Source organism: Delphinus delphis, chromosome 8 (genome assembly GCF_949987515.2).
Source record: "Delphinus delphis chromosome 8, mDelDel1.2, whole genome shotgun sequence".
Classification (NCBI taxonomy): domain Eukaryota; kingdom Metazoa; phylum Chordata; class Mammalia; order Artiodactyla; family Delphinidae; genus Delphinus; species Delphinus delphis.
In genome coordinates, this window is record NC_082690.1 from 94,147,772 (window position 1) to 94,173,594 (window position 25,823).

Consider the following 25,823-nt stretch of genomic DNA (forward strand, 5'->3'; position numbering starts at 1 on the left):
GGGTCATTTGCAGAGATATGGATGGATCTAGAGACTGTCATACAGAGTGAAGAAGTAAGTCAGAAAGAGAAAAACAAATATCGTCTCTAATGTATATATGTGGAACCTAGAAAAATGGTACAGATGAACCAGTTTGCAGGGCAGAAATAGAGACACAGATGTAGAGAACAAACGTATGGACACTAAGAGGGGAAATTGGCGGGGGTTGGTTGTGGTGGTGTGATGAAGTGGACGATTGGGATTGACATAAACACACTAATATGTGTAAAATGGATAACTAATGAGAACCTGCTGTATAAAAAAATAAAGTAAAATTTTTTAAAAAAAGAAATAGGGGTTTGATAGATGAGAACTTTAGTTTTTAATTTGTAAGGTAATTTTGAAAGAAAACCAGCATCTGCTATTACCATTATTTTATAAAACAACAATTTAATATCAAAAAAGTATAAAGGCAATCTTAGAATAAAGGTCAGTCTTTCTCAAAAATGGACAGTTGGCAACTTTACACCAACAAGTGTGTATCTGGATGGACATAAGTTGTGTGTGTGTATTATAACTTTAGATATATGTTCTTGTTTTGCTTCTCACTTTGCTAAGGATTGGTGAAAATCGTGTAGCTGATTAACATTTTAAAAACCACTGCTTTAATAGCTCATCATATACTCCAGAATTTCTGCCCCAGAAACCTGATCTGTGGAGCGTAGGTTTTGTAGTCAGAGATATTGTTATCATGTCCTGGCTCCGCCACCTACTTAGTTGTTAAATCTTGGGCAAGCTGAGCCTTCCTTACCTCAAAAAAAAAAAAAAGCCTCAGAGTGCTCTTGAATATTTAAATGAAATAACTTAGGGAAACATTTCTACCAGTACAGAGATGGACTAGCACACAGATGGAACTCAGGAAATGTTCATTTCTATCAATGCAAACACAGGTGTGACTCTGCTGCTTCCCGACCTAGAGGCTGCTTGTGAGCTAAAGTCCTCACAAATACATACACACAGTAGCTACTCAATGAACGTCAGTAAAGGGGGCCCTGACATTTTTGCTCAAGAGTTATTACAGGAACAATTCCCTATTTGCTTTTCTAGGTTATTTTCTCCAAATTCTCAGTCTTCTCTTAACTATCCTAACCCAGATAAAAGAAGGAAGAGCACCACTGGTGCAAATGAAAACTCATGATTGTTGTTTTCTTCTCAGAAGTGAATCATTTCCCTGCCTACCTTAGTCTGAGTAATTTAATCTAAGCCTTTTGTGCCTTCTGATTACTGGCTTGAAATTTTATGCCATTGTTTATGCATTACGTCTTCAGTCCACGGGTTTATACTCTGACTTCAAAGAAGAGATCATTGCCTTTTTTTAAATTGAAGTATAGTTGCTGTACAATGTTATATGTTACAGATGTACGATATAGTGATTCTTAAACGTTATCCTCCATTTATAGTTGTTATAAAATATTGGCCATTCTCCGTGTTGTACAATATATCCTTGTAGCTTATTTTATACTTAATAGTTTGTACCTCTTAATCCCCTACTCCTATATTGCCCCTCCCTCCTTCCCTCTCCCCACTGGTAACCTCTAGTATGTTCTCTGTATCTGTGAGTCTGCTTCTTTTTTGTTATATTCACTAGTTTGTTATATTTTTTAGATTCCATATATAACTGATATACAATATTTGCCTTTTCTGTCTGACTTATTTCACTTAGCATAATGCCCTCCACGTCTATCCATGTTGCTGCAGAGAAGGCACTAGAACTCCAGGCAGAATTGCCCAAGGTCCTATGGTGGTGGAGTCCTAATTTGAAACCAACTTTGTCTAATTCCATAGTATACTTTCTATTTTGTGAGACAAAGGAACGTATCCTTAAAGGTAGAATGTGCCTGCTTGCCTTCAGAAACCACAGTCTAATAGTAAATGGATATTAATCATGTAAGACTTTCTGGAGGAGATGTTTTGAGTCCAAACTTTGAAGGAAGGATTTTGTCTTGCTGGTCATTTCTTTGAAGGTGTGACCTTTATCTCTGTTTATTCTCGATCTATTTCATTTTGAACGTAGCACTTATCTTTTCAGACTCTACTCCCTAAAACTCTTCTTGAAACCTCTCTTCCGAGATTATTAATACTGCTTCTTATCAAACACAGTCACCTTTTTTAATCACCTTCTGAGGGTCCTCTCCCTCTCAGTAGTGTTCCCAGCATAGTCTGGCTTCTGCTTCTCCTCCAGGCATGGGCAGCTCAGGCTCTCCCTGGGTAGCCCATTCCAGTTCTGACCATTCATAAGTCTTTCCTAATATTGAGCTAAAATATGACTTCTCGTTTCTAGTCCTGCCCTCTGAGGCTAACAAAGTCTTGCCTCTCACTAATGTCACATTTCCTTAGATATTTGAAGATGAGTATTGTTCCTGTCTACCCACCCCCCATGTTTTTGTTTCTTTTAGCTAAATGTCCGCACTTTCTTCAATAATTTCTCTTTATTATAGTTTTTAGTCCCTTCAGCATCCTTGAAGTACTCACTCTGGAATTTTTTTTAATCTTTCTAGCAGAATATTTTTCAAGTCTGATTTTGTGTGTGTGTGTGTGTGTGTGTGTGTGTGTGTGTGTGTGTGTGCGCGCGCGCGCGCACATGCGCACAGTATATCAGCTACTCTTCCTACTACGGGATCACCCTTGATTTCTTCAGTCCTTCTTCATTTAACATGGTTTTGAGTACTTTCGCCAAGTCACTTTTTTATGAATATGGTCCACTTTGAAAATCTCTTAAACTGTGGTACCCAGACCATGAATTTCCAGGTATGTCTGGAATGTTGCAAAGTTATAGTGGACTTCTTTTTTTTTTTTTTGTGCGGTACGCGGGCCTCTCACTGTTGTGGCCTCTCCCGTTGCGGAGCACAGGCTCTGGACGCGCAGGCTCAGCGGCCATGGCTCACGGGCCCAGCCGCTCCGCAGCATGTGGGATTTTCCCGGACCAGGGCACGAACCCATGTCCCCTGCATCGGCAGGCAGACTCTCCACCACTGCGCCACCAAGGAAGCCCTGGACTTCTTTTTTTCTTCCTTTTTTTTTTTCTTTCTTTTTTCTCTCTGTTTTTTGTTTGTTTTTTTCTTTTTCTAATCAGAACTACATACGCTTCTCTCCATCTCTCAACACTTCTCCTTGTCCCTGTGATTCTTGCCAGATTACCTCATAGACTCAGCTGTGAGTTTTCCCAGTACCCTGAGATAAGATTCATCAAAGTGAAAAAACATGAACTCATACAAGCCTCACTGCGAGTGCTCAGTCTCTTCACTTCACAATATTTATTCTCCTTTTTCCAGTTTGAAAATGGTACATGTTGAAGAAGATAAATAAAAAATAAAGATATGGGTCTCAGTCTCTCTGTTTCCAGTTTTCATCATAGCATCTGCCCCGCAAGCAGCAGTCTAATATTTACTTTTTCTTCCTACTTCAAGTATAACTTAAAATCTTCTGAGATCCCTCTCTAGTCCGGACCTTTCTCCAGACCTGACTTCTGTATTTCCAGCTGCTTATTGGACAATGTCTGGAGATATGTTCCTCCATCCATTCTAGCCTAGACCATAGCTCCATGGGTCGTTATATCCTGAGCCCTCAGCATATTCTTAAGCACATAACAACAGGTGTTTAAATGAATTAATGAATGAATAAGCTTCTGAAATCCCAACACTATCCTATTGTCCTCTACCAGTTCCATCATCTTTGTAAATAACATTATGTTTTCATATTCACAGATGCTAAAATTTCACATAGTAAAAAAATCTTGACATCATCTTTGGATTTATTCTGTTTGCCATTATATCCATATAATTACCAACTTCTATTAATTTTTCTTCATTGAAATTTCTTCATGCCTCTTTCCCTCCCCTTCTAAAATCTCCCATTTACCCCCAGCCTGTCACCTTCTCTTTATATAACTCCTATAGAGATTGTTGAAGCACCTTTATAATTGTCCTGTGTTCTGTCTTCCTTCTGTCCTCCACCCCCTAACTCCTAAATCACCAGCTGATTTACTAATCTAACCGTTATAAATATTGTGGCTCTCATCTTGTTATTCTTTGCTTAACATACTAGAGGCTCCCTTTACAATGAATCTTCTTCCTGACTTTCCCAGATACTCTCAGTGTCACCCACCTTCCCCAAATATCTTATTTGCTGATATACTCTGTATATGTTTTTTGTTCTAGTTAATTTAAAATTAGTAGTGCCTTCACATATACCTTCCTTATGCCTGTATCTATATGGGTGTATATGGGTATGTGAGTATGTATATACCTGCTTTTTTAGTTTCATCACTCGGGGAGTGCCCTCCCTGAACCTCTATTCTGTCTGAATCCTGCCTCAGGTAGTCTACTCTCCTGTAAGAAGCATTTTGTGACCACATTCAATTGTGTTTTTCCTTTAGAAAAAAAATCTAATGTAATTGTTCTCTCATTGTTTAATGTATTGATGTATAGTTTTGTGTCTCCAGCTTGATTAGCTTTAACTCCTTGGGACCAGATTCCTTTTGCTCCCAGCATGGAGATGGGCATGTAATAGGGTCTAAATAAATAAAGATTCGTTTATGTTTCCACACTCGTAGCACTTTTATGATCTCCCCATTCCTCACCTTTATTTGGTGGTGTTCTCTAAGAATTGCTATCACCCCGACCCCAGCAGCCTTGGAAAAGGCCGAATGGCTGCCAGCCGCACCAGACTGCAGCAAGTTCCATAGTCTCTCAATTGAATGCTGATTTTCATCAATGAAAGGCCGCTTCTCTAAGAACTTCTTGATAATGATATCTGTTACCATATGGTAAGGGCACGGGGAAGTATCAACCTTTGGGACCTCTCTGCAACTAAAAAACATGAATGCTTTCTAGATAGTAGTAGTTACTGAATGGAAATAAGGCTTCCACACACAGCATCCCTATGCAGCTCTAACTATACACTGGGGAATTAGTTACCTGCTGTCTACCTTTGACCAAAAGCCACTTTTCTTTAAACCCGTATTCTTGGCTATGGCCAAATCTATCAAAAATCCTCTTCTGTCTCAGGACCAGGTGCAAGGAACCCCATGGCCGTAGGAGAAAGAAGGAGAAGAAGCTAAAATAACATGAGGAGTACTTAAAGACAGCTCAGTTGCCAGGCAATTCTAATTAAGTTCCTGTTGGGGATCCCTGTAGCAATCCTTTTCAGCTGCTTTCCGGGATTAGCTACTGAGACGTTTGTAAGTCACGTAGTATGCCAGACACTATGCTGAAAACATGGTGCCTGCTTTTCTGTTTGCTTACCTTTCATCTGGGTTGACAGTACTTTAACAGATGACACTTTTTAGAGTTTAAAAAGTCTTGAATTTCCAGCAGGACAGGGCAGAAAGAGGAACAGCAGATCCTCAAGGATCTCACAAAGCAAAGTATTCCTGAGTTCCCATTAATTGATTCTACAGCTATTTGTGCCTGCTGTGTGCCAGGTGCAATGTTGGACATTTGGAATATAGTAGCAAACAAGATAGAAACTAAAAATAAAAACTCTTTGTCCAGCCTACTTATACTACTGGCCACATAATTTTGGCAAGTAACCAACCATTTTTATCTAAATACCCTAAAGAAAAAGACTTTACACACCCCTATTTTACTTTATTCTTGTTTCAGAACATTAATGACAATGTTAAGCAATAGAATCTAGCAGATTGGCTCGGAAAACCTAAAAGGAACTTACTTGAAGGGGCAGCAGTACATTTTGTAGTCACCTGTTAACAAACGGAAGAGCCCTATAGCTTTTTCAAGAATGACAAGAGATTTCTTGCAGGACTCTCAACCTGGCAATGACCTTCCCACATTCTGGAATAGAAAGTGGGATAGGAGATAAGAGATGCCACCAGAGAGCTAAGGGTGACGCTGCAGACCTTCTGTGAGAGGGGCTCAAAGCTTTGTTTTTAGCCATGGTAATCAGCCATCTTTCTTACCCCAAGCCTCCTCAGAAACTAAAACTATGCATTTCTAAAATGGGTTACTCACTATGGCTATAGGTCTGGTGATATGGTTATGAGATTGCTGACGTTGGCCTTATTAATGCCATGTTCTAAATCACTGAACGAGCCAGAATTCCCAATTGAAGACTTTGGGATAACGTAGACTGGCATTTTGTGAACAATCAACCCCAAGCTCTCAGGTTGTCCAGTGGGTACATATTACAGGAGGAGGCATTCCATTTTGTTGTTTGTTTTTATACCCTGTACACTTCCAAAAAGGATTGAAGATAACTTTTCACAGAACACACAATATAAGATTGAGCCATTAATTCAAAATAGCAAAAGTTAAATAGTAAAGAATTTTTTTAAGAAAGGAAGGCATTCTATTAAGAAACTTAGACTAATTTTGCCTTAAGGTTTCTAGGTAGGCATAGAGAGGGGCTTGTAAGGTTGTGTAACCTGCAGTGTATAATAATGGAAACATATTGACTTCTCAAGAGAGAATTTTTACTAGGCCATTGCACTGAGAAACATCCATGAGAGTCTTTATATAAGAAGCATGAGCAATGTAATAAATATCTTGATAACCATTTTAGAAAAAAATTACACTAGTATATTGCTATTTCTTATATTAGCCATTAGTGAAAATGGGAGCCTTCATGTGGAATTAGGATAATTTTCCACTAAACAAATCATTGTTCAGTTGAGGCAGACTGTATGGTCTGAACAGCTATGATATTTCATATGCTATTTGAATAAAGCTTGAAGAATCCTATATATATATTAAGTAAATAATATTTCATAATAAACTTCATCTTTGCCATCTCTGTCTCATGTCTAGAGCAAGTTGGGTTTTTTCCCCCCAAAAATACACATATAAAATAACCATCTTCAGGACTTCCCTGGTGGCGCATTGGTTAAGAATCTGCCTGCCAACGCAGGGGACACAGGTGCGAGCCCTGGTCCGGGAAGACCCCACATGCTGCGGAGCAGCTAAGCCCATGCGCCACAACTACTGAGCCTGCGCTCTAGAGCCCACGAGCCACAACTACTGAGCCCATGTGCCACAACTACTGAAGGCCGCACACCTAGAGTCTGTGCTCTGCAACAAGGGAAGCCACCTCAATGAGAAGCCCGCGCACCACAACGAAGAGTAGCCCCCGCTCGCTGCAACTAGAGAAAGCCTGTGTGCAGCAATGAAGACCCAACACAGCCCAAATAAATAAATTTATTTTAAAAATAATTTTTAAAAAAATGGCCATCTTCATGCTCACTAGTGACATAATCTATGACCTCCTGCCATCTAGCTGCTGCCATTGTGCTCAGCCAGGTTTTTTACAAAAGCTAGATGACAAAGATAATATTATATTATGAATTTTGAGGATGTTGAATGGTATTTTTATGAAGATGGACTATAGAAGTGCCTCTGAACAGAGCCAGAACTTTTCTCAGAAAGCATGGTTGGAGTCCCTCAAGTACTTGAATGATTGTAATTTTTAATAACATGCTGGCACTTGAATTGCAGGTACAGTGGTTGAGGAAAGCAATGGTTCTGATGAGATGGAGAATTCAGATGAAACAAAAATGTCAGAAGAGATTTTAGCTTTGGTGGATGAATTTCAACAGGCATGGCCTCTGGAAGGCTTTGGGGGAGCACTAGAGATGAAAGGACGGCGTCTGGACTTACAGGGGATACGAGTACTGAAGAAAGGTCCCCAGGATGGAGTGGCCAGAAGCTCTTGCTATGGAGACTGCAGAAGTGAAGATGATGAAGCAACAGAGTGGGTAAGTGTTTGCTAACTCAATTCTTATCAAATTGTAGCCCAGGTCTTTGCGGGTATGGGAGGTGCTTCTAGTTTGCAAAGTGTAAGGGTTCTGTTGGGTGCGTGGCTCTACTTCACTCCACGTTCCAGTCAGCCTTCACATGGGAATTGTACTGCCAGAAGCATTTCATGTTACTTAGGTATTGCTGGCTCTTCCAGGAGGCAAAGGAAGTGGGATGGGTGTGAAACGACACTCAAAGCCTGCAGACTTGGGAACAGCCCAGTTCAGACATCTTACTTTTCAGTTTCCTCTATACCCTTCAAGGCTAGGTTATTTTATTTATTTCACTAAACATTTTTCATCTAGATCTTTAAGAATTAAACTGAAGGAAAGAACTTAACCCTAGCACAAGGCTGATTATTCTTAAAGCCACCAATACCCACAGCCATGGACAGAAGTGATAACTGGTCTCATTTGTCCCTAACATGTTTTCGTTTCCCAGATCACATTCCAAGTCAAACGTGTAAAGAAACCCAAAGGAGATCATAAGAAAACTCCTGGGAAAAAGGTAGAATTGAATCAGGCAGAAAATGTACATCGTAACCAAGCAAACCTGGAGATCACTGGCCCAAAGGTGGCATCTCCTGGGCCACAAGGTAAATTTGAATATTTAATATGCCAGTTTCTTCTTTCAGATTTCACTGTCTCAGTTCTCACAAAGGGTGTGTTTGCAGCTTGAAGTAAATCAGATGTGAACGTAATTGAACCAAGTGAGCAAGAAATCAGTCATCGATATAAAAAGTTTTGACATATACTTGATTTTTTTTTACCATTGGCCATTTGACTTACAATCTTACCATCTTGAACTTAAATATCCTATTAATTCCTAACAGTCTAGTTTAATATGTAAAACTGTAAGTTTGAGACAGACTCCCTGGCTTCACACACCAGTTTTGCCATTTAGTTCTCTGTGCCTCATTTTCCTTATCTATAAAATGGCGATGATTGCATCTGTCTTATAGGGTGGTTGTGAGTATTATATGAGTTTATACATGTAAAGTGCTTTAAATGAACTGGGCACATAGGACTCGATAAGTATTAACTATTTAGTAACATTTTGTTTGTCAGATGTCTCTTTAAGTATTGGATAAATGCTTTGGAACTACTCCCCAGAAAAAAAAAATGCATTTACATCAAAATTTGGCATGTACTTTCAGGGTTCATAGTTGTCCCGAAGTCTATCTTTGGACTCCAGGTTCCGGGCCATTGCCATGAGTCCAGTTGACTTTCTTTTCCAACAATGAAATAGTGGTGATAGAATTTCTTTTTTTAAAAGAAGTCTCCTTTTTTAAAAGGATATTTTCACTGTCTTAGACTTCAAAAATTCAAGGTAAGTTCATGAAAATGTGTCTTATTTAAGTTGTATTTACCAAAGCTGAAAGCAAAGGACACATAATAAAATGTAAAGAATGAGGTCAACTTGGCTAAATCCCAGAATGATCTGTGATTTGAGAAAAGTACTAAGGACACCATAAAGGATACTTTGTCATGACTAGAGTTGAAAGTATGAAGTAGCTTTACTGTTTAAGAAAAAGAGCATGTGCTAACATGTTATGGAAAGAAAGCAACACTTCCTCTAGTAGGTCCGTCTGTAGTAGCAAGGAAAAAGATATTCAAACTATAAAACATGATTATAGCAATGAAACTTTCAATGGATTAAGTAGTAAATGTAATAAAAGCATAAAAGAGGAAAATGCAAATGGATATTTATATACTTTTAAGGTGAAAAAGGACTTTCTAAAGCAGAGAGAAAAAGAAAAATAAAATAATTCTGGCATCAGAAAACACTACAAAATAGAAAGACAAAGGATTGAAACAGTATTTTTGCAGAATGTTTATATGTATTTACAGAATATATGATAAGCAAAGGATATCAACATCATTTAAAGAACACCTACAAATTGATAGAAAAAAATACAGCATTTCAATAAAATATGTACAAAGTACATAGGCAGTTCACCACATACACACTCACACATACACACACACACACACACACACACACACAGCCACTAAACGTGATAAAATGTTGAGCCTCACTAGCAGTCAAGGAAGTGCAGACATAAAATGTGATCCGCCAGTTTTGCTTGTCAAATTATTTGTGTAATACACAGTGAGAGTTAATAAAGTGAATTTTGGGATAGTTTGACTAGATGTATCAGAAAATTTTTAAAAATGCCAACAGTTCTACTTCTAGTAATTTACCCTAAATAAATTATCTTACAAGTTTGAAAGATAGAAGTACAGAGATTGATCATTGTGCTGCTTATCATAATAAAAATTTGAAAAATACCTAAATGATGATAGTTGCCTAAATAAATGACAGCATGTTCTTGCCATGTACTGTGCAGCCAAGATGTTTATAATTTAGTAGGTGAACAAATGCAGTTTATAGAATAGCATATATAGAGAATACTTCAATTTTTGTAAAATAGTAAATATACTATATTTTGACTACATTTTTTTTCACATTTCAGTATCTCTGAAATTGAGATCATCTTACAATTGACAGTATCTTAACTAATAATTGGCAACATTTTTCTTTCTTAAATCATGTAAAATAATGTGTACCTTACAGTTGATGACATCTTAGATTTGATGAAATATGTTAAAATAAACAAGCACATAGAAACGAGTGTAGGAGAGAATACACTAAAATGTCATAAATTATCATCTCTGGGTGCTCATAGGGCTGCAGGTGATTTTCTGTTTTCTTCTACATTCTTTTCCATTTTCTAAATATTTTGTAATAAGCCTATATTACTTTAACAAACAAAAACTAAAAATTTCTTGTAAAAGTGAAAATTAAAGCTCAGGGTGGTTGAGATGATAGGAGAGCACTTAGACAATTTTGAATGGATTCAAGGAGGTGGGCCTGGGTAGGGCACTGAATATACTTGCAAATGAGATCATGGAACTAAAGTGTCACTGTCACTAAAGTGAAAAGTTCTAAAGCAAGAGAAGACTGGAGAGGTTCAGTATCCCAATTTTCAAATAAGTATGGATTCTGTCCACTACCAAATGATAAGGAGTTTGTGATAAATTCTGACAAAGTTCTAAAGCAAATTATTAAACCAGTACTTTGTGAGCCCATGGGGGAAGAGTAGGGATCATTAAGGGCCATTGTAGATTTTCTAAGAATTAATAAAATTAATAATGCCTAACTAATTTCATTTCCTACTTTGGTGAGGGCTAGTAGACTGGAAGGCCAGGAAAGTGTCATAGACATAACGTAACTAGATTAAAGCCAAGCATTTAACAGAGTGTCTTATGATATCCTTGTGAACAAGGTGGAGAGTGGTGCGCTCAAAGGCTCCCCAGTGCCTGCAGCATAAAGGCCAAACTTTCTGGTGTGGTGCACAAGACTGTTTACAGCCCAGCCTTTCTCTCCCCTTCAGTACCATTCTCTGAACCAACCCTGCTCTTGTTTTACCTCCTTGTCTTTGCACATGCTGTTCCCTCTGCCTGGAATGCCCTTCTGCCACCTCAGCGGTGCTAAAATGTCACTCGTGTTTACACTTCAGACTCCAATGCCGTCTCTTCCTTGGTACCTTCAGGCAGCATTAGTTGCTGTCTCCTCTATGCAGCTGTTCTGTACCTTCACTCTAGCACTTAACCCTATTGTGTTCTAATAATTTGTTTGTTTACCTTCCTCAGTAGACTGTGAGCTCAAGGGCAGGCCCTTTTATTATTCCTCTCTGTATCCCTAGTGTCTTAACACAGTTCCCAGTCTCTTATAACAGATGCTCAGTAAACATTTTTCAAGTGAATTTCTTAAACATAAAAGAAAAATAATCCTTATTGTGAAACCTATGGTTCAACTCTTTAACTTATTCATTTAAACAGGGTTCATTTGAAACTCTTCCAAACAGTTTTTTTTCTATTCTATTAAAATCTAAATCTAAAGCCCTGCCTGTGTCTTAAACAGTTTTCTATCATTGGTAAATTCCTACAGTATAAAAAGAGCTATACAGAACCAAGGTTCTCCTTCCTGTCCATTCCAGTCGAATTTCTTCAGAAGAATCCTTCCTAGATAGGACTTAATTCTGCTCTTTTCTTGGGGACTTGATTTAAGTAAAGGGCCTACACCCAAAAGGTAGTACCTTTGAAGGGTACCATAAACAGAGCTTTCAAAGCCCAGTAAAGCCTTAAATAGCATGATTGGGAATGTGCACGTTAGAGTCAAACAGACCTGGATCTGAATCCCATTTCTGCCACCTAGTAGGCAGGTGACCCTGGGCAAGTCAGTTGATTTCTCTGAGCCTCTGTTTTCTCATCTGAGAAATGAGGATTAAAATCTGCCTCATGAGGATACAGATATAAAGCCCTTAGCACAGGACCTGAACACATGGTAAGTGCTCTGGAAATAAATGATAACCTTTCATTATCATCATTATTCTCTAACCTACTGCTTTTCTTTACAGCAGGGGTTCTCTACCAGGAGTGACGTCGCCCTCGCAGGGAACATTTGACAGTATCTGGAGGCATTTTTGTTGTCCTATGTCAGGGAGGGTGCTGCTGACATCTGTTGGGTAGAGGCCAGGGATGCTGCCAAACATCCTCCAGTGCGCAGGACAGCTCTCACAGTGTCAGTAGCAGCAGCTTAAGAAACCCTGCTTTAGAGATATATGTTTCTCCTGACTTAAGAGTTGTCTCTATAAAATCAAAATGTATTGATTTTGAATAGAAAGCAATAGAAAGGTAAAAATTAAGGTTGGTAAAATGTTAACATTGAACAGTATTTTGACCCTTATTTCAGTCTTAAATCCATAAAGGGCACATTTATTTTTACTTCATCATCTGTCTTTGAAAACAAGGCTTTACTCAAAGATGATTGTTATTCCCATAGCTGTGAATGACAAGATTTTAGTTAGTTCTCTAGGTGGTAGAAATTCTAGACTAGAAGAATGACTGGCACCTCCAATACACCAATCTGGATGAAGTAATCACCAGGGCATAAGACACTGTATGTTCTGTTCCTTTGCAGTCGTGTCGATTGATGACATACTTTCCTTCCAGGAAAAAAGCGTGACTACCAGAGTCTGGGATGGCCCAGCCCAGACGAGTGCCTCAAACTCCGCTGGGTAGAGCTGACGGCCATCGTGAGTACCTGGCTTGCAGTTTCTTCAAAAAACATTGAGTGAGTATCTTAAACCTCTCCCTCCTTCATGGCATTTGTGACCAGTGACCCCACTGGGCCCCAGCTGACCTCATGGCTGCCCTTCTTTGTCAACAGCTACTAGAAGAGTCATCCTCTCTAGGGTTGGTGGTTCAGAGGATACCACAGTTGGACTCAGCCCATTGTACTGAAACAGTCGATGTGCCCCCTTCTCAGTGCCTTCACCCATACTTTCTAAGCTATCTAGAAGTCACGGCTAACTTACTTAGTTTGAATTAAAGACTGGCTCTCTCTCAATCAAAGCACAAAACCTCCCTGACATGGTGTGCTTACAAAGGGAGCCAGAGCAAATCCAGATTTACAAGCACCTCCCGGGACCCAGGCGAGCAAGGTTGCCTCTCTTATAGCTGCTTTTTCCTGCCTGGATGCTCAGTCTCTTTTGTTGGCCCCTTTTCTACCTTTTAAGCATTGGAGTTCCCCAAGATTGACCACTAAGCCTTCTTATTTTACAATCACTCCTAGTCAGACTGCTCTACTCCCAGAACTTTTGAATATTTTTCAAAACCACCTGCTTTTCTTCATCCCCATTGCGGCCTCCTTAAACCAGAGTACCGTCATCTCCACTTAGATTCATTCAGTGGCCTCCTAGCTGGTCCTCTTGGTTTATTCATTCTTGCATCTCTTCAGTCCATGCTGTCCACAGTACTCAGCATTATTCCTCAAATATAAGTCAAATAATTCTTAAAATACTCTAGTAACTTATAAATATCGCTGTTCACAGTGGCCCACAGAGCCCTTCATGATTTGCTCCCTGAGTGTCTTTCCATCTTCAGCTCTGCCCTCCCCCCTCCCTCCTTTCACATGTAGTATCTCCTTTGCCTGTGCTGGTGTTCTCAGCACCTTCTCCCTTCCTGGTTAATTCATACTCCTCCTTCTGGTCTCCACTTAAACCTCTTCCGCAGGAAGTCCTTCATTAACCACCTCCTTCCTCCATCAGCATGGAGGAAATATATACCCTCCTGTAGTAAACTGACATTGCACTGTATTTTTATCTTTTACAATTCATCACGCCTGTAATAACCGACTATCACAAGACTGTGAGCATCATAACTGTGGGAACTGGGTATGTTTTGTTAATTATTATAACCCTGATATCTGACATGTAATAGGCTGTGAATAAATAATGAATGAATGAATGTTTGCATAATATGTGTTAAACTTTTTAAGTAGCTATAACAAAATTTGGTAGTGCCAATTTGCCACATCAGTGTATATGATATAGATATAATAGGGTATAACATTTAGCCTGTCTATAGCAGGAAAATGACCCCTTTGGAACCATGAAGGGAAGTACTTATATCTTATACATAGATACAGTGACTAGCTGGATCTGTATAACATTTACTGTCTAAACTTTAGGTAACTTTTTCTGTGGGGACAAGTGTACTTCTGTGCATAGAGGGAAAGTAAAAGATAAGAACCACTTGTGGGTATTTATCACCATCTGTACCCTGGAAGAAGAAGTCCTAGAAGAAAACCCACCTGGTTTAAAACCTCCCCGGTGAGAAAAAGTGGTGGCCAAGCAGCAGTAAGGAAATCAGACATCACGGTGCATAGAAAGGAGGCAGCTTGAGGAGACTGAGAAAATACTGAGTTCAAGACTCAGATCCCAACACTGCTGCTTTGACCCAGGGTACGATGTCTATTCATACATTCAACAGATGGTCATTACCAGGCACTGGAGTCCTTGTGCCTGTAAAATGAGAGATCAGGCTAAATAACTTCTGAAGTCTCTTCCATTGTGAGATTCTGTGGTTCCAGACACTTCTAAGCATATGTTGAAGTTATGGTCAGCTGATTATTAATACTCTTTCTCCCCACCCACTCAGTTTTTCCACGGCTAAGGTGGTCCTCTCCATTTTTCAGCATCACAGAACACATAGACTTTGCCACTCCAATACAGCAGCCAGCTATGGAACCTGTTTGCAATGGCAATCTCCCCACGAGCATGCACACCCTGGACCACTTGCAGGGGGTTTCCAACCGAGCCAGCCTCCATTACACGGGCGAGAGCCAGTTAACAGAGGTGAGTGCTCGGCTTCATTCAGCCTCTCCGTGGTTTTTAGTCCCACAGTCATGATGCAACTGATAGCAGAAAGCACAAGCAGCCAGGCCGTATTTTTTTGCCTGTTTTCAGATGGCTGCCATCTAGGTGGCTTAGGCAAAGCCTGATTTCTTTCAGGCCCTGTGACTGAGCTTATGCTTTTTTTTATGACCAGGAAATTTTAATTCTGATTTATTCCTTGAGGTGGGTAGCATTCTGCTTGCCATCAGACAGAGGCTCTTCGTGAGAAATATTTGGGGCAGTTAATCCTCCTATTGACATTCTTAAGAAGGAAGGGAAAGAGGACAGACCCAGCATATACACAGAAGAATAACTGGAAAACATGCCACAGTAGAGGCATGTTAAATAAGTAGAGGATTTGTTAAATAAGTTTTGGTATAGATGTGAGATAGTATACAATAGGAGCCATTAAGAAAGATGTAGTAGAAATATACGTATTGGCATGAAGAAACTTTTAGAATATATTATGTGAAAATGTAGGTAATAGTTTACAGTGCGATCCCATGGTATACAGTCTGTGAGAGAAATAATAGATGTGTATGTAGAAAAACATCTGAAAGATACATAAGAGATATCAACAGTGGTTGTGTCTGGGTGACAGGATTACAAGTGCTTTTTATTTTACTTACTCTATATTCTGTAATACTGTAATGAATGTGTTTTACATGTCCATAATTTTTGTTAAGTGAGAGAAGGCTGAGGGGATGGTAAAATGGCCTTCAGTGTATCTTCCACAAAATGCTTTACCAACAGGACCACAGCAGGTACCCCAGAGAAGCAGTCTGCACCTGTGGTACAGTGCCCAACTCAGCGTCAGCAGTGTCACCAGCCCTCACCTCATTTTCATTCCTCTAATCTACCATCTTTCTCCCTATACCAGGTATTGCAAAATCTTGGCAAAGACCAATATCCACAACAGTCACTTGAACAAATTGGCACCCGAATTGCCAAAGTTTTGGAAAAGGTAAGTCACTCTGTAGAAAAGCTCTAAACTATTGCCCACTTTCTAACTTTTCCTGATTATTTGCCACTCTGTGGCTCTGACCTGTTCTGTTAGTTACTTAATACTTGGTACCGAAGGGATGACGTGAAATGTTTCAATCACTTTTCCATTACTTTTTCCATCAATTGGTTAGTATTCTTTTTTGCTGCTTTGTTGACCTTCTGTGCTTAAACTTTACATGGTCAGTTTTCTCTTTTATAGTCCAGCGTGGATATATTCAGGTGATGCCACTGTGAACTATGGAATCTAGGTATGGGAAATAAGTCAGGTGTTCCTTTTTTGGTGATAAAGAATATTTGGTATTTTGGATGGTGTGTGGGAATCACATCTTGAAATATCTTTTTTTCTTTGAAATCATTAAAAATATTTGCAAAACTATATTTTCATACAGCCTACAGAAAATATAATTAAGAGTCTCTAAGACTGTTCATCTGCCTCTGTGATATTTGTATAAAGAGGAAGTTTTTAAATTTTAATTTAACTATTTTATGGTTAAGAATCTCTCCACTTTATTATTATAATGATATTGAAGAGGTAACATAAAATAGTGATTAAAAGGGTCGACTCCACTTCTAGTAGGTAGGGATAGGATAATCGCATCAGTTTAAAAGAGAGGAAGTGGAAGGCACTCAGCAATCACTATTCCATGAGAATTCTGAAATTCATCTGGCCATATGTCACCGGTTCCCCCAATTCCAGGGTAGGATATATTCCTTTTTAATTAATTAATTAATTTATTTATTTATTGCTGCATTGGGTCTTCGTTGCTGTGAGAGGTTTTCTCTAGTTGCGGCAAGCGGGGGCTACTCTTCATTGCAGTGCGCGGGCTTCTCATTGTGGTGACTTCTCTTGTTGCAGAACACGGGCTCTAGGCACACAGCCTTCAGTAGTTGTGACTCGCGGGCTCTAGAGCGCAGGCTCAGTAGTTATGGCACACGGGCTTAGTAGCTCCGCGGCATGTGGGATCTTCCCAGACCAGGGCTCTAACCTGTGTCCCCTGCATTGGCAGGCAGATTCTTAACCACTGCGCCACCAGGGAAGCCCAAGGATATATTCCTTGAATAGGGCCTGTTTTGGTTCCCTGGGGTTGGTTTCCTAATCTGTTTCTCAGCTTTCAGCTCTTCTGTCTGAGCTGTCTTTCCTTTTCCTTAGGAGTGTCCTGTATTTGTAGCTGAATAGCTTACTCAGCTTGCTGCCTGTCTCTATCCTTGGCACAACTTCTTGGAAAAACTTTGTGGACTTTCAAATTATAAGCCATCCCATCAGACAAAAGCCACACCCACAGATCTCTTCAAGAAGGCCCCTGTCTGCTTTGAACATGAATCCAGGGCAATACCTTTAAGATTCTTAGACACCTTTGGTCTAACGGAGAGTCTCTGAGGCTTAAATCTAGACTCAGATCTTTCTGAGGTGGTAGTAAAAAAGTGTCTTACTGCCGTGCTTTGGATTTGATCTTAATCCTGAGGCCATAGTTTTACTGGTAGCACCTGGATTTGACTTTTTGTCAAAACCTTGTGCTGACTAGAGAAGCTGGCAATTGAGAAAGTTTCATTTTCTAACCCTGCAAGTCCCAGGTTGGAAGCATTTTCTCTAAATTTTGCTTGAAAACTGCATAGTTCCTTGTTTAGGTCTCCTCTCTCTTTTAATACCTAAAAAAATTATAGGTGATTTTTTAAAAACTATTTGTCACTTTTAGCGCTCTTCCTAGAGGTCTTCCTGGCCAGATCCACAGCTTTGTTAGGTATTTTCCTATATTCCAAGATACAGCCTCTCTATTTGTTCTGCCAATAGATTATAATGCCGCTTCTCCAGGGTCCAGTAGCAGTATCCCCAGTGCTCTTCCAACCTTCATTAATAGTCTCATTGCTGCTCCTTCGTCAAGTGTCCTCAACCCGTTCCCCAGACTTATGTCACATGCTTTAAGTTTCTGTTGCGGCCACACTCCATTCTTGATGCCAAATACTATTTCCAGTTATCTTTTTGCCTAATAAATCATGCCAGAATTTACTGGCTTAAAACAAAACTATTATTTGCTCAAGATTCTACAACCTGAGCTGGACCATCTTCTGATCTGACTTGGAATCATTCATGCAACTATAGACATGGGGAGACCTAAGTGGGGCTGGCCACCAAAGAAGGCTGGAGCAATTGGAATAGTGGGACACAGTTGGATATCGTCTCTCTCCAAGTAGTCTCTCTAGCAGAGAAGCTGGACCTTTTTACCTGGTGGCTCAGGGCTCCAAGACGGTGAAAGCAGAAGCTTAGAGTCCATGCACAGAGGTGGAACAGCACCACTTTCACCCCTTCTATCTGTCAAAGCAAAGTCCCAGGGCAGGGGAAGTATCCTCCGCCTGCTGACAGTGCAAAGACTATGGCCTATCTTTTATCTACCGCAGTGCCTTTAAAAGGAGCAACAATAAAACTGACAGCTTCTCAGTGGAAATGATGGAAACTAGAAGCCAATGTAATGACATCTTTAAAGTACTAAAGAAGAAAATTGCAAGCCTAAAATTCTATACCAGCAAAAATACTGTTCAAAAATTAAGGTGAAGTAAAGATGTGTTTAAACCAATAAAATTCAGAGACTTAGGCATCAGTAGGCCTGCACTGAAATAAAAATTAAAGGGAGTTCTTCAGAAAAACGATCCCAGATAGAAATATGGACATGCCAGAGGGAAAGAAGAACACTGGAAAGAAAATATAAATGAAGACTAATTGTACAAAATGATAACTGTACTGCCCTGAGGAGCTTCACCTTTATATATAACTAAAATTCATGGTAACAGTAACATAAACGATGGGAGGGAAATAAATGGAGTTTAAAAGTTCTAAGGTTTAATTGGTATCAGCCAAGTAGTAAAAGAAATAATTTGCATTGGACTGTAATAAGTCAGAATGTATGTTTTAAGCTCTAGGCTAACTACTAAAAATGGTTTTACAATATAATTCAGTGGAAAGAAAATGGAGTAATGTGAAACATTTGATTAATCCAAAGAAAATCGAGAAAGGTAGAGTCACGTAAAAATAGAACACAAATAGTAAAATAGTGAATACAGTATATCAGTAGTTAACTACAAAAAAGATTTATAATTTAAGCATTTTGTATAGAATGGATTTTTTTTAAATCCAACTATATGCTGCTTATAAGAGAAATTCTTCAAATATTAGGATACAGAAGGGTTGAAAGTACAAAGATGGAAAATAATATACCATGCAAACAATAAAAAAGGCAGATATGGCTACACTCTTTTTTAAAAAAAAAAACAACTTTGAAGCAAGGAACATTATGAGAGTTAGAAGGGCTAAAATGAAAAAGATTGATGATACAGATGTTCAAGATGATATGGAGAAACCAGAACTCTGATACATTGCTGGCGAGAGTATAAAATGGTACAGTCATTTTGGAAGACAGTCTGGTAGTCTATTAAAAAGTTAAGCATATATGACCCAGTAATTTTACTGCTAGGTATTTATCAAAGAGACATGAAAACTATGTCCACAAAATACTTGTTAAAAAATGTTCACAGTAGGGGCTTCCCTGGTGGCGCAGTGGTTGAGAGTCCGCCTGCCGATGCAGGGGACGCGGGTTCGTGCCCCGATCCGGGAAGATCCCACATGCCGCGGAGCGGCTGGGCCCGTGAGCCATGGCTGCTGAGCCTGCGCGTCCGGAGCCTGTGCTCCGCAACGGGAGAGGCCACAACACTGAGAGGCCCGTGTACAGCAAAAAAAAAAAAAAAAAAAAAATGTTCACAGCAGATTTATTCGTAACATCCAAAAATCTGGAAACAGTAAGATGCCCATCAGTAGAAGAAGGGATAAACAGTGTTATATTTATACACTGAATACTATTCTGCAAGAAGGACCCTATATCCATATTGATGAATCTCAAAAATATTATTGCTAATAAAAGTCATTGGACACAAAGTGTATAGTGTATGATCTCAACTATATGAAATTCTAGAACAGGCAAAACTAACCTATGGTGATAGAAATCAGAACAGTGATTGCTTTGTGGGGGGAAGCGGTTGACTGGGAAGCAACTTGAAAGGACTTTCTGGAGTGTTGGAAGTTTTCTGTGTCTTTAAGCAATAGTCAAAACGGAATGTTATACCTAAGGTCTGAGCGTTTCTCTGTATTTAAATTATACCTTGATTTTTTTAAAATGAAGTTTAGATAACGGTTTTAGACCACAAGAAACTGAAAGATATATGTTATCAACAGACTTGCATTAAAAATCACTAAAGGGATTTTTTCAGGCAGAAGGAAAACTATTCCAGGTAGAAACTCAGAAATACAAGAAAGAGTGAAGAGCAACAGAAAGAGAAAATATTAGAGTATGTGTAAATGAGTATGACAGTACAAAATAATAAGTAGTGTCTTCTGAGGTTACAGGTCATGACAACAGCAACACAAAAGGCAGAAAGGAATTGCACTGATCACTGTAGATGGTCTCAGGTCCAATTAGACATTTCACACTCATGTAATTGGCCTCACTTAGAGTGGGCTTCACCCAGAAGGATAAGGGGCTAGGACACCACAGCAGCATCAGTCATATACCTCCAGAAAGAGCACTCACTTAGGCCAGGGACCATTCTCTGCCCACCCTTCTTTCCTGCCAAGTGACTGTTCACATGCTTGGGAACAAATCAGATGATTAAGTGTGGGAACTACCCTGGCTTAGATGCTCCCAGTTCCATATGAGAACCAGTATCTTTTGTAATAGCCACATGGGCATAGAGTGCTAGAAAGGGACATGGCTAGCTACAAGAACCATGGCACTTAGAGGCTCCAAGCTTCCTACCTGGTGTTTATAGTTTTTTCCCAGTCTTATCAGTCCAGATACAGTTTACCAACCAAGCCATTTTTACTGTAAGTTGTCTTGCCTAGTGACAGCTAACATTCCCCCTTTATTAGGTCTTCAGGGAAATAGGGCTAGAAGGTAATCCAACATCAGTTTCCATTGTGGGCTCACAGACTGACCTCCATGACCTTGAGTTATTAACTTTAGTACAGTAGTTCTCAGACTTTAGGGTACCCCACAATCACCTGGAGGACTTGTTAAAACAGATTGCTAGGCTTCTATGACAGGACTTACTGATTTAGTAGGTCTAGGGCCGGGCTTGAGAATTTGCATTTCTAGTAAGTTCACAGCTGATGCTGAGCGATGCTGCTGATCTGAGGACCACACTTAGAAAACGGCAGTGATAACAAAGCAGAAGCAGCCCTTCCCATTTACCTTTCAGAAAAGAAAAGGATCTCCGTATCCGCTCTGCTCCAACTTTTAAAATACTCAGTCGTTATCCTTTATTATTTCTTGAAGAGCCCATCTGTAGTTGTCTCTTTAGGGAGTTTTTAGTTTGCATTACCATAATCATCACTAAGTGTCAGCAGATGACATTGGTCAGACTCCATTTTAGGGTGAAATCATTATGCACTATCAGAACCCTCAGAAAGCTGCCCAGGTTGCAGCTGAGGTTACTCTCCACACATGGTAGCCTCTGCAGAGGTCTCACCTCTGGCCCCAGATGCACACCGTGCTGCCACCATTGTCACCTCTGGCCCCAGATGCACACCATGCTGCCACCATTGACCCCGCAGCTGGTTTGTATGCCCGGTTGCCACGTTGTCCTGTTTGACCTTGTGGGCTAGTGCAGAAATAGTCCTCCCATTTTTGTCTCCCCAGGTCTTCAGGTGGTGGCTTGTGGGCACTACTTTGTGCTGGTTAGATCTACAGCCAACCCAACTTGGGTCAGAACCAAGCTGCTCCACCTCCTTTTCTGATCCAGACCTAGTTACAAACATGGAGTCTTAAGCTCATGTGCTTGTCTCCTCCCCGCCCCCTGTCAGGCATCAATGCCTACTTTGGCTCAAATGCATCAACTACACTAAGGCAATATCATTCTTGCCAGTAAGCCCATTTGTAACTAGGTTTCTGGTCAGCTCCATTTCATGGACAGTGGGGCATTTTCTCTCGGCATAAGTTTGTCTCCAGCTTTCATCCATTCCTACAAGGGGGAGCTTTATCCCCTGTCACACAGTGTCAAGCTTCTGCCATCAGACTGTGGGAAAGTTGGCCCCCACTGAGGCTTCAGTCTTATCAGCATCTTCCTCTCCATTCCCTTTGTGTCCTGGTGCCTTGGCCATATTGAACCAAGGATATGAAAGTCTGTTTCATTGCTACTGCTGCTCTGCAGTGCCCACTGTTTGTGGTTTTAAGACCAGCTCGATAGATATTTCATACTTGCACACCTCAGTAGGGCACCTTTCTTGCCTTCACTCAGGAGGATATAGAACAGGACATACAGCAGGCCAGCAGGGAAGCTTTTCATGTATTTCTCCAGGAGTCCCCATAGCTCTCTGGCAGCAGTCTTGGGGACTGTTCTCTGCTCCAACCACCCAATTGATAGCTCAGGGATAAAGGATCAAGACCACATGGATGAGTGTGGGAACCACCCTGGCCTGGAAGTCTCAAGTTCCATGTAAGAACCAGTGCCTCTTTACCAGTCCTATGGGCCTAGAGCCCAAGAGTTCCAACAAGGGACAAGAAACATCACACTGGGGAAAGCTCAGAGCTGTGGCTTCCTACCAGATCATCACAGTCCACTAGCAGTTTACAGTCAGGTCATCTTTACCATAAACAATGTTGCCTAGTAATGTGGGTGACATTCTACCTTTATTATGTTTCCAGGGCAACTTAGCTGAAAAGTTAACATGAGATTAATTTCCCAGGAATACACATAGACAAAGTGTTAGGCTTTAACATTTCAGGAAAGTAATAAAATTAATAATTTATATTTTTTGTCTGTAATAATTCAAAGATGCATGTTATACTTTTAGGCTAACCACTAAAAGAACAGTTAAAGTATAATTAAGGGAAAATGGAATAATAAAAAACATTTGATTAATTCATAAAGGAGGCAAGGAAGACAAAGGATTATAAAACAGGTGGGTGAAATAGAATACAAATGGTAAGATGATAGTGATAAACCCAATATATCAGTAATCACAATAAATATAAAAGGACTAGGTACCCCAATTAGAGTGCTAACATTATCAGACTAGGTTAAAATCTTGAACCCAATTATGTGCTGTTTAAAGTAACACATCTTCATATAAGATACAAAACAGTCGAAATTAAACTGATGGAAAAAAGATACATCATACAAACATTAATCAAAAGAACCTGGTGTAACTATACTAATATCAGACAATGTGGAATTTAAAACAAGAAGCATTACTACAGATAAAGACAATTCATAATGATAAAGTGGTCAGTCCACCAGGATATTGAAAGTTGTAAATCTATATGGAACCAATGCCATAGTTTCACATTATATAGACAAGCATTAAACATTGACATGTAAAAGGAGAAATAGATGAATCCACAACCAAAATAGACTTTAACATACCTCTTAATAGGTGATAGAACTAAGCAGACAAAAAATTAAGATATAGAAGATCTTACTAATAAACTTGACATAACTGATATTTATATAATGCCACATTCAACTGTGAGGATATTCTTATTTTTAAAATGCATATGGAACATTTACCATATTGATCATAAGCTGAATCATAAATTAAACCTCAATTAAATATTAAACCACTGAAGCAATTTAGAGTTTACTTTCTGACGATGGTGGAATTAACCTAAAAAAAAAATCAGAAAAAAAAGGATAGAAAATTCCCAATGATTTTGATGAGATTATACTACACCTCTGAATGACTCAGGGTTCAGTGAAGAAAGCAAAATTAGAAAATATTTTGAAATGAATGACAATAAAGATTTGGCATATCAAAACTTATGGGATGCACCTAAAGCAATGCTTGAGGGAAGTTTATAGCCCTAAATGGATATGTTAGTTTAAAAGAAAAATGACTGAAACATAGTGATCTGTGCTTCTACCTCAAAAAGCTAAAAAAAAGAACAAAATTACACTGAGATATTTCCTGCCCATATCATTGGCAAAAATTTAGAAGTTTGATAGAATAGGATACCCTTGGTGAGACCATGGGAAAACTGGCAGTGTCATACACTGCTGGTAGAAATGTAAAATGGAATAATCTCTATGGAGAGAAAATTGACAATATCTAGCAAAATTATACATTCATTTACCCATCCAGCCAGCAATCCTGCTTTTAGGAATCTTTCCTGTAAATACAATGGCAAAAAAAATTACCTGACAAAAATACCTGTGAATAAGGCTGTTGATTATAGCCTGATTTGTAATAGTAAACTAAAACAATCCAAATGCCCAGTAGTAGGGGGTTGATTGAATAAAAAGTCCCATGTGGCTGCTCATTGTGTGTGAACATCCACACAATGGAGACTTCTGAAGCTGTCAAAATGAATGAGGACCATCTCTATAAACTTATATGGAGTAATCTCCAGGATATAGCAAATAAAAAAAAGAACAGTAGAAAAATATTATGTCTTAGGTTACTCTTTATCTCTTTAAAATAGCAACTTGTGGGGAGGGGAATTATATGTAGAGAGAAATAGATATTTTAAAATGAAAGACTAAATTTGAAAAAAAAAATTTAAATGGTGTCCCATGGAAGGAAGACAGAAATAGGATAGAAAAGGCACGGAATGAAGCTAGATTTCCTTGAATCTACATTGGTTTTTTGTTGTTGTTGTTGTTGTTTGACTTTGGAACCAAATAAATATTTTGCATAATTACAAAGAATTTTTAAATAAGAGAATTCCTAATTAAAAGTAAAATTAAATGAGCCTAACTTTGCATTCCATTGGTAGTATAACCACAACAAGAGGAAGAATTCCAAGTGACTTTAAAACACAGTTATTTGGCTGTACATCCCTAATGGAATTTACCCTAAGAACAAAAGAAAACCTTATACTGTTTTTAGTAATACTATTGTATTAATAATATTGATGTTATTCTTTTGAGATTGTAGGTGTATGTATTGCAAAATAAATGAGTAATTTTGTTGGTGATGTTGAAAACTGGAATTTTGAGTATGGGTGAAAGGACATAGAAATGTGAGAATGATGATAAGTAAACATCTCTAGTCTTGAATTGGAAGTATTAGTAAGAATTCTTGAACTATTTTATTGATATATTTACACATCTCCTAGCTTTATTTTACTGAAAAGACTAGAATCTATGACTAGCCCACTATTAGTAGGCACCCTTAGTACCCAGATTGTGATCTTTAGATACTGTTTTCCACTTTAAAACAAAGTCTGTAATAAAAGACAAAGAAGGGCATTATATAATGATAAAAGGATCAACACAAGAAGAGGATATAGCATTAATAAACATATATGCACCTAATACAGGAGCACTTAAATATATAAAGCAAATATTAAAAGACCTAAAGGTTGACAGTAATACAATAATAGTAGGGGACTTTAATACCCCAGTTACATCAGTGGACAAATCATCCAGACAGAAAATCAATAAGGAAACAGTGGTCTTAAATGACATGTTAGACCACTTGGCCTTAATAGATGTCTACAGGACGTTCCATCCAAAAACAGCAGAATACACATTCTTTTCAGACAGATCACATGCTAGGCCACAAAACAACTCCCAATAAATTTAAGAGGACAGAAATTACATCAAGCATCTTTTCCGACCACAACAGTATGAAACTAGAGATCAGTTACAAAAGAAAAATGGGAAGAACACAAACACGTGGAGACTAAACAACATGATGCTTAAAAACCAATGCGTCAATGAAAAAGTCAAAGACGAAATCAGAAAATACCTTGAGACAAATGAAAACAGAAAACTTCCCAAAATCTATAGGGCACAGCAAAAAC

General features: G+C 39.0%; 1 protein-coding gene across 2 annotated transcripts in view; it reads left to right on the plus strand.

Moving 5' to 3' along the window:
• Positions 1–25,823, plus strand: part of TTC17 (tetratricopeptide repeat domain 17) — a 151,815-nt gene that overhangs the window by 97,510 nt on the left and 28,482 nt on the right. For both annotated transcript variants that reach the window (XM_060018742.1, XM_060018743.1), the window contains 5 exons: positions 7,488–7,747; positions 8,229–8,382; positions 12,806–12,926; positions 14,832–14,991; positions 15,911–15,994. In XM_060018742.1, coding sequence (XP_059874725.1) covers positions 7,488–7,747; positions 8,229–8,382; positions 12,806–12,926; positions 14,832–14,991; positions 15,911–15,994 — 779 coding nt within the window. The remainder of the gene's footprint in view (positions 1–7,487; positions 7,748–8,228; positions 8,383–12,805; positions 12,927–14,831; positions 14,992–15,910; positions 15,995–25,823) is intronic.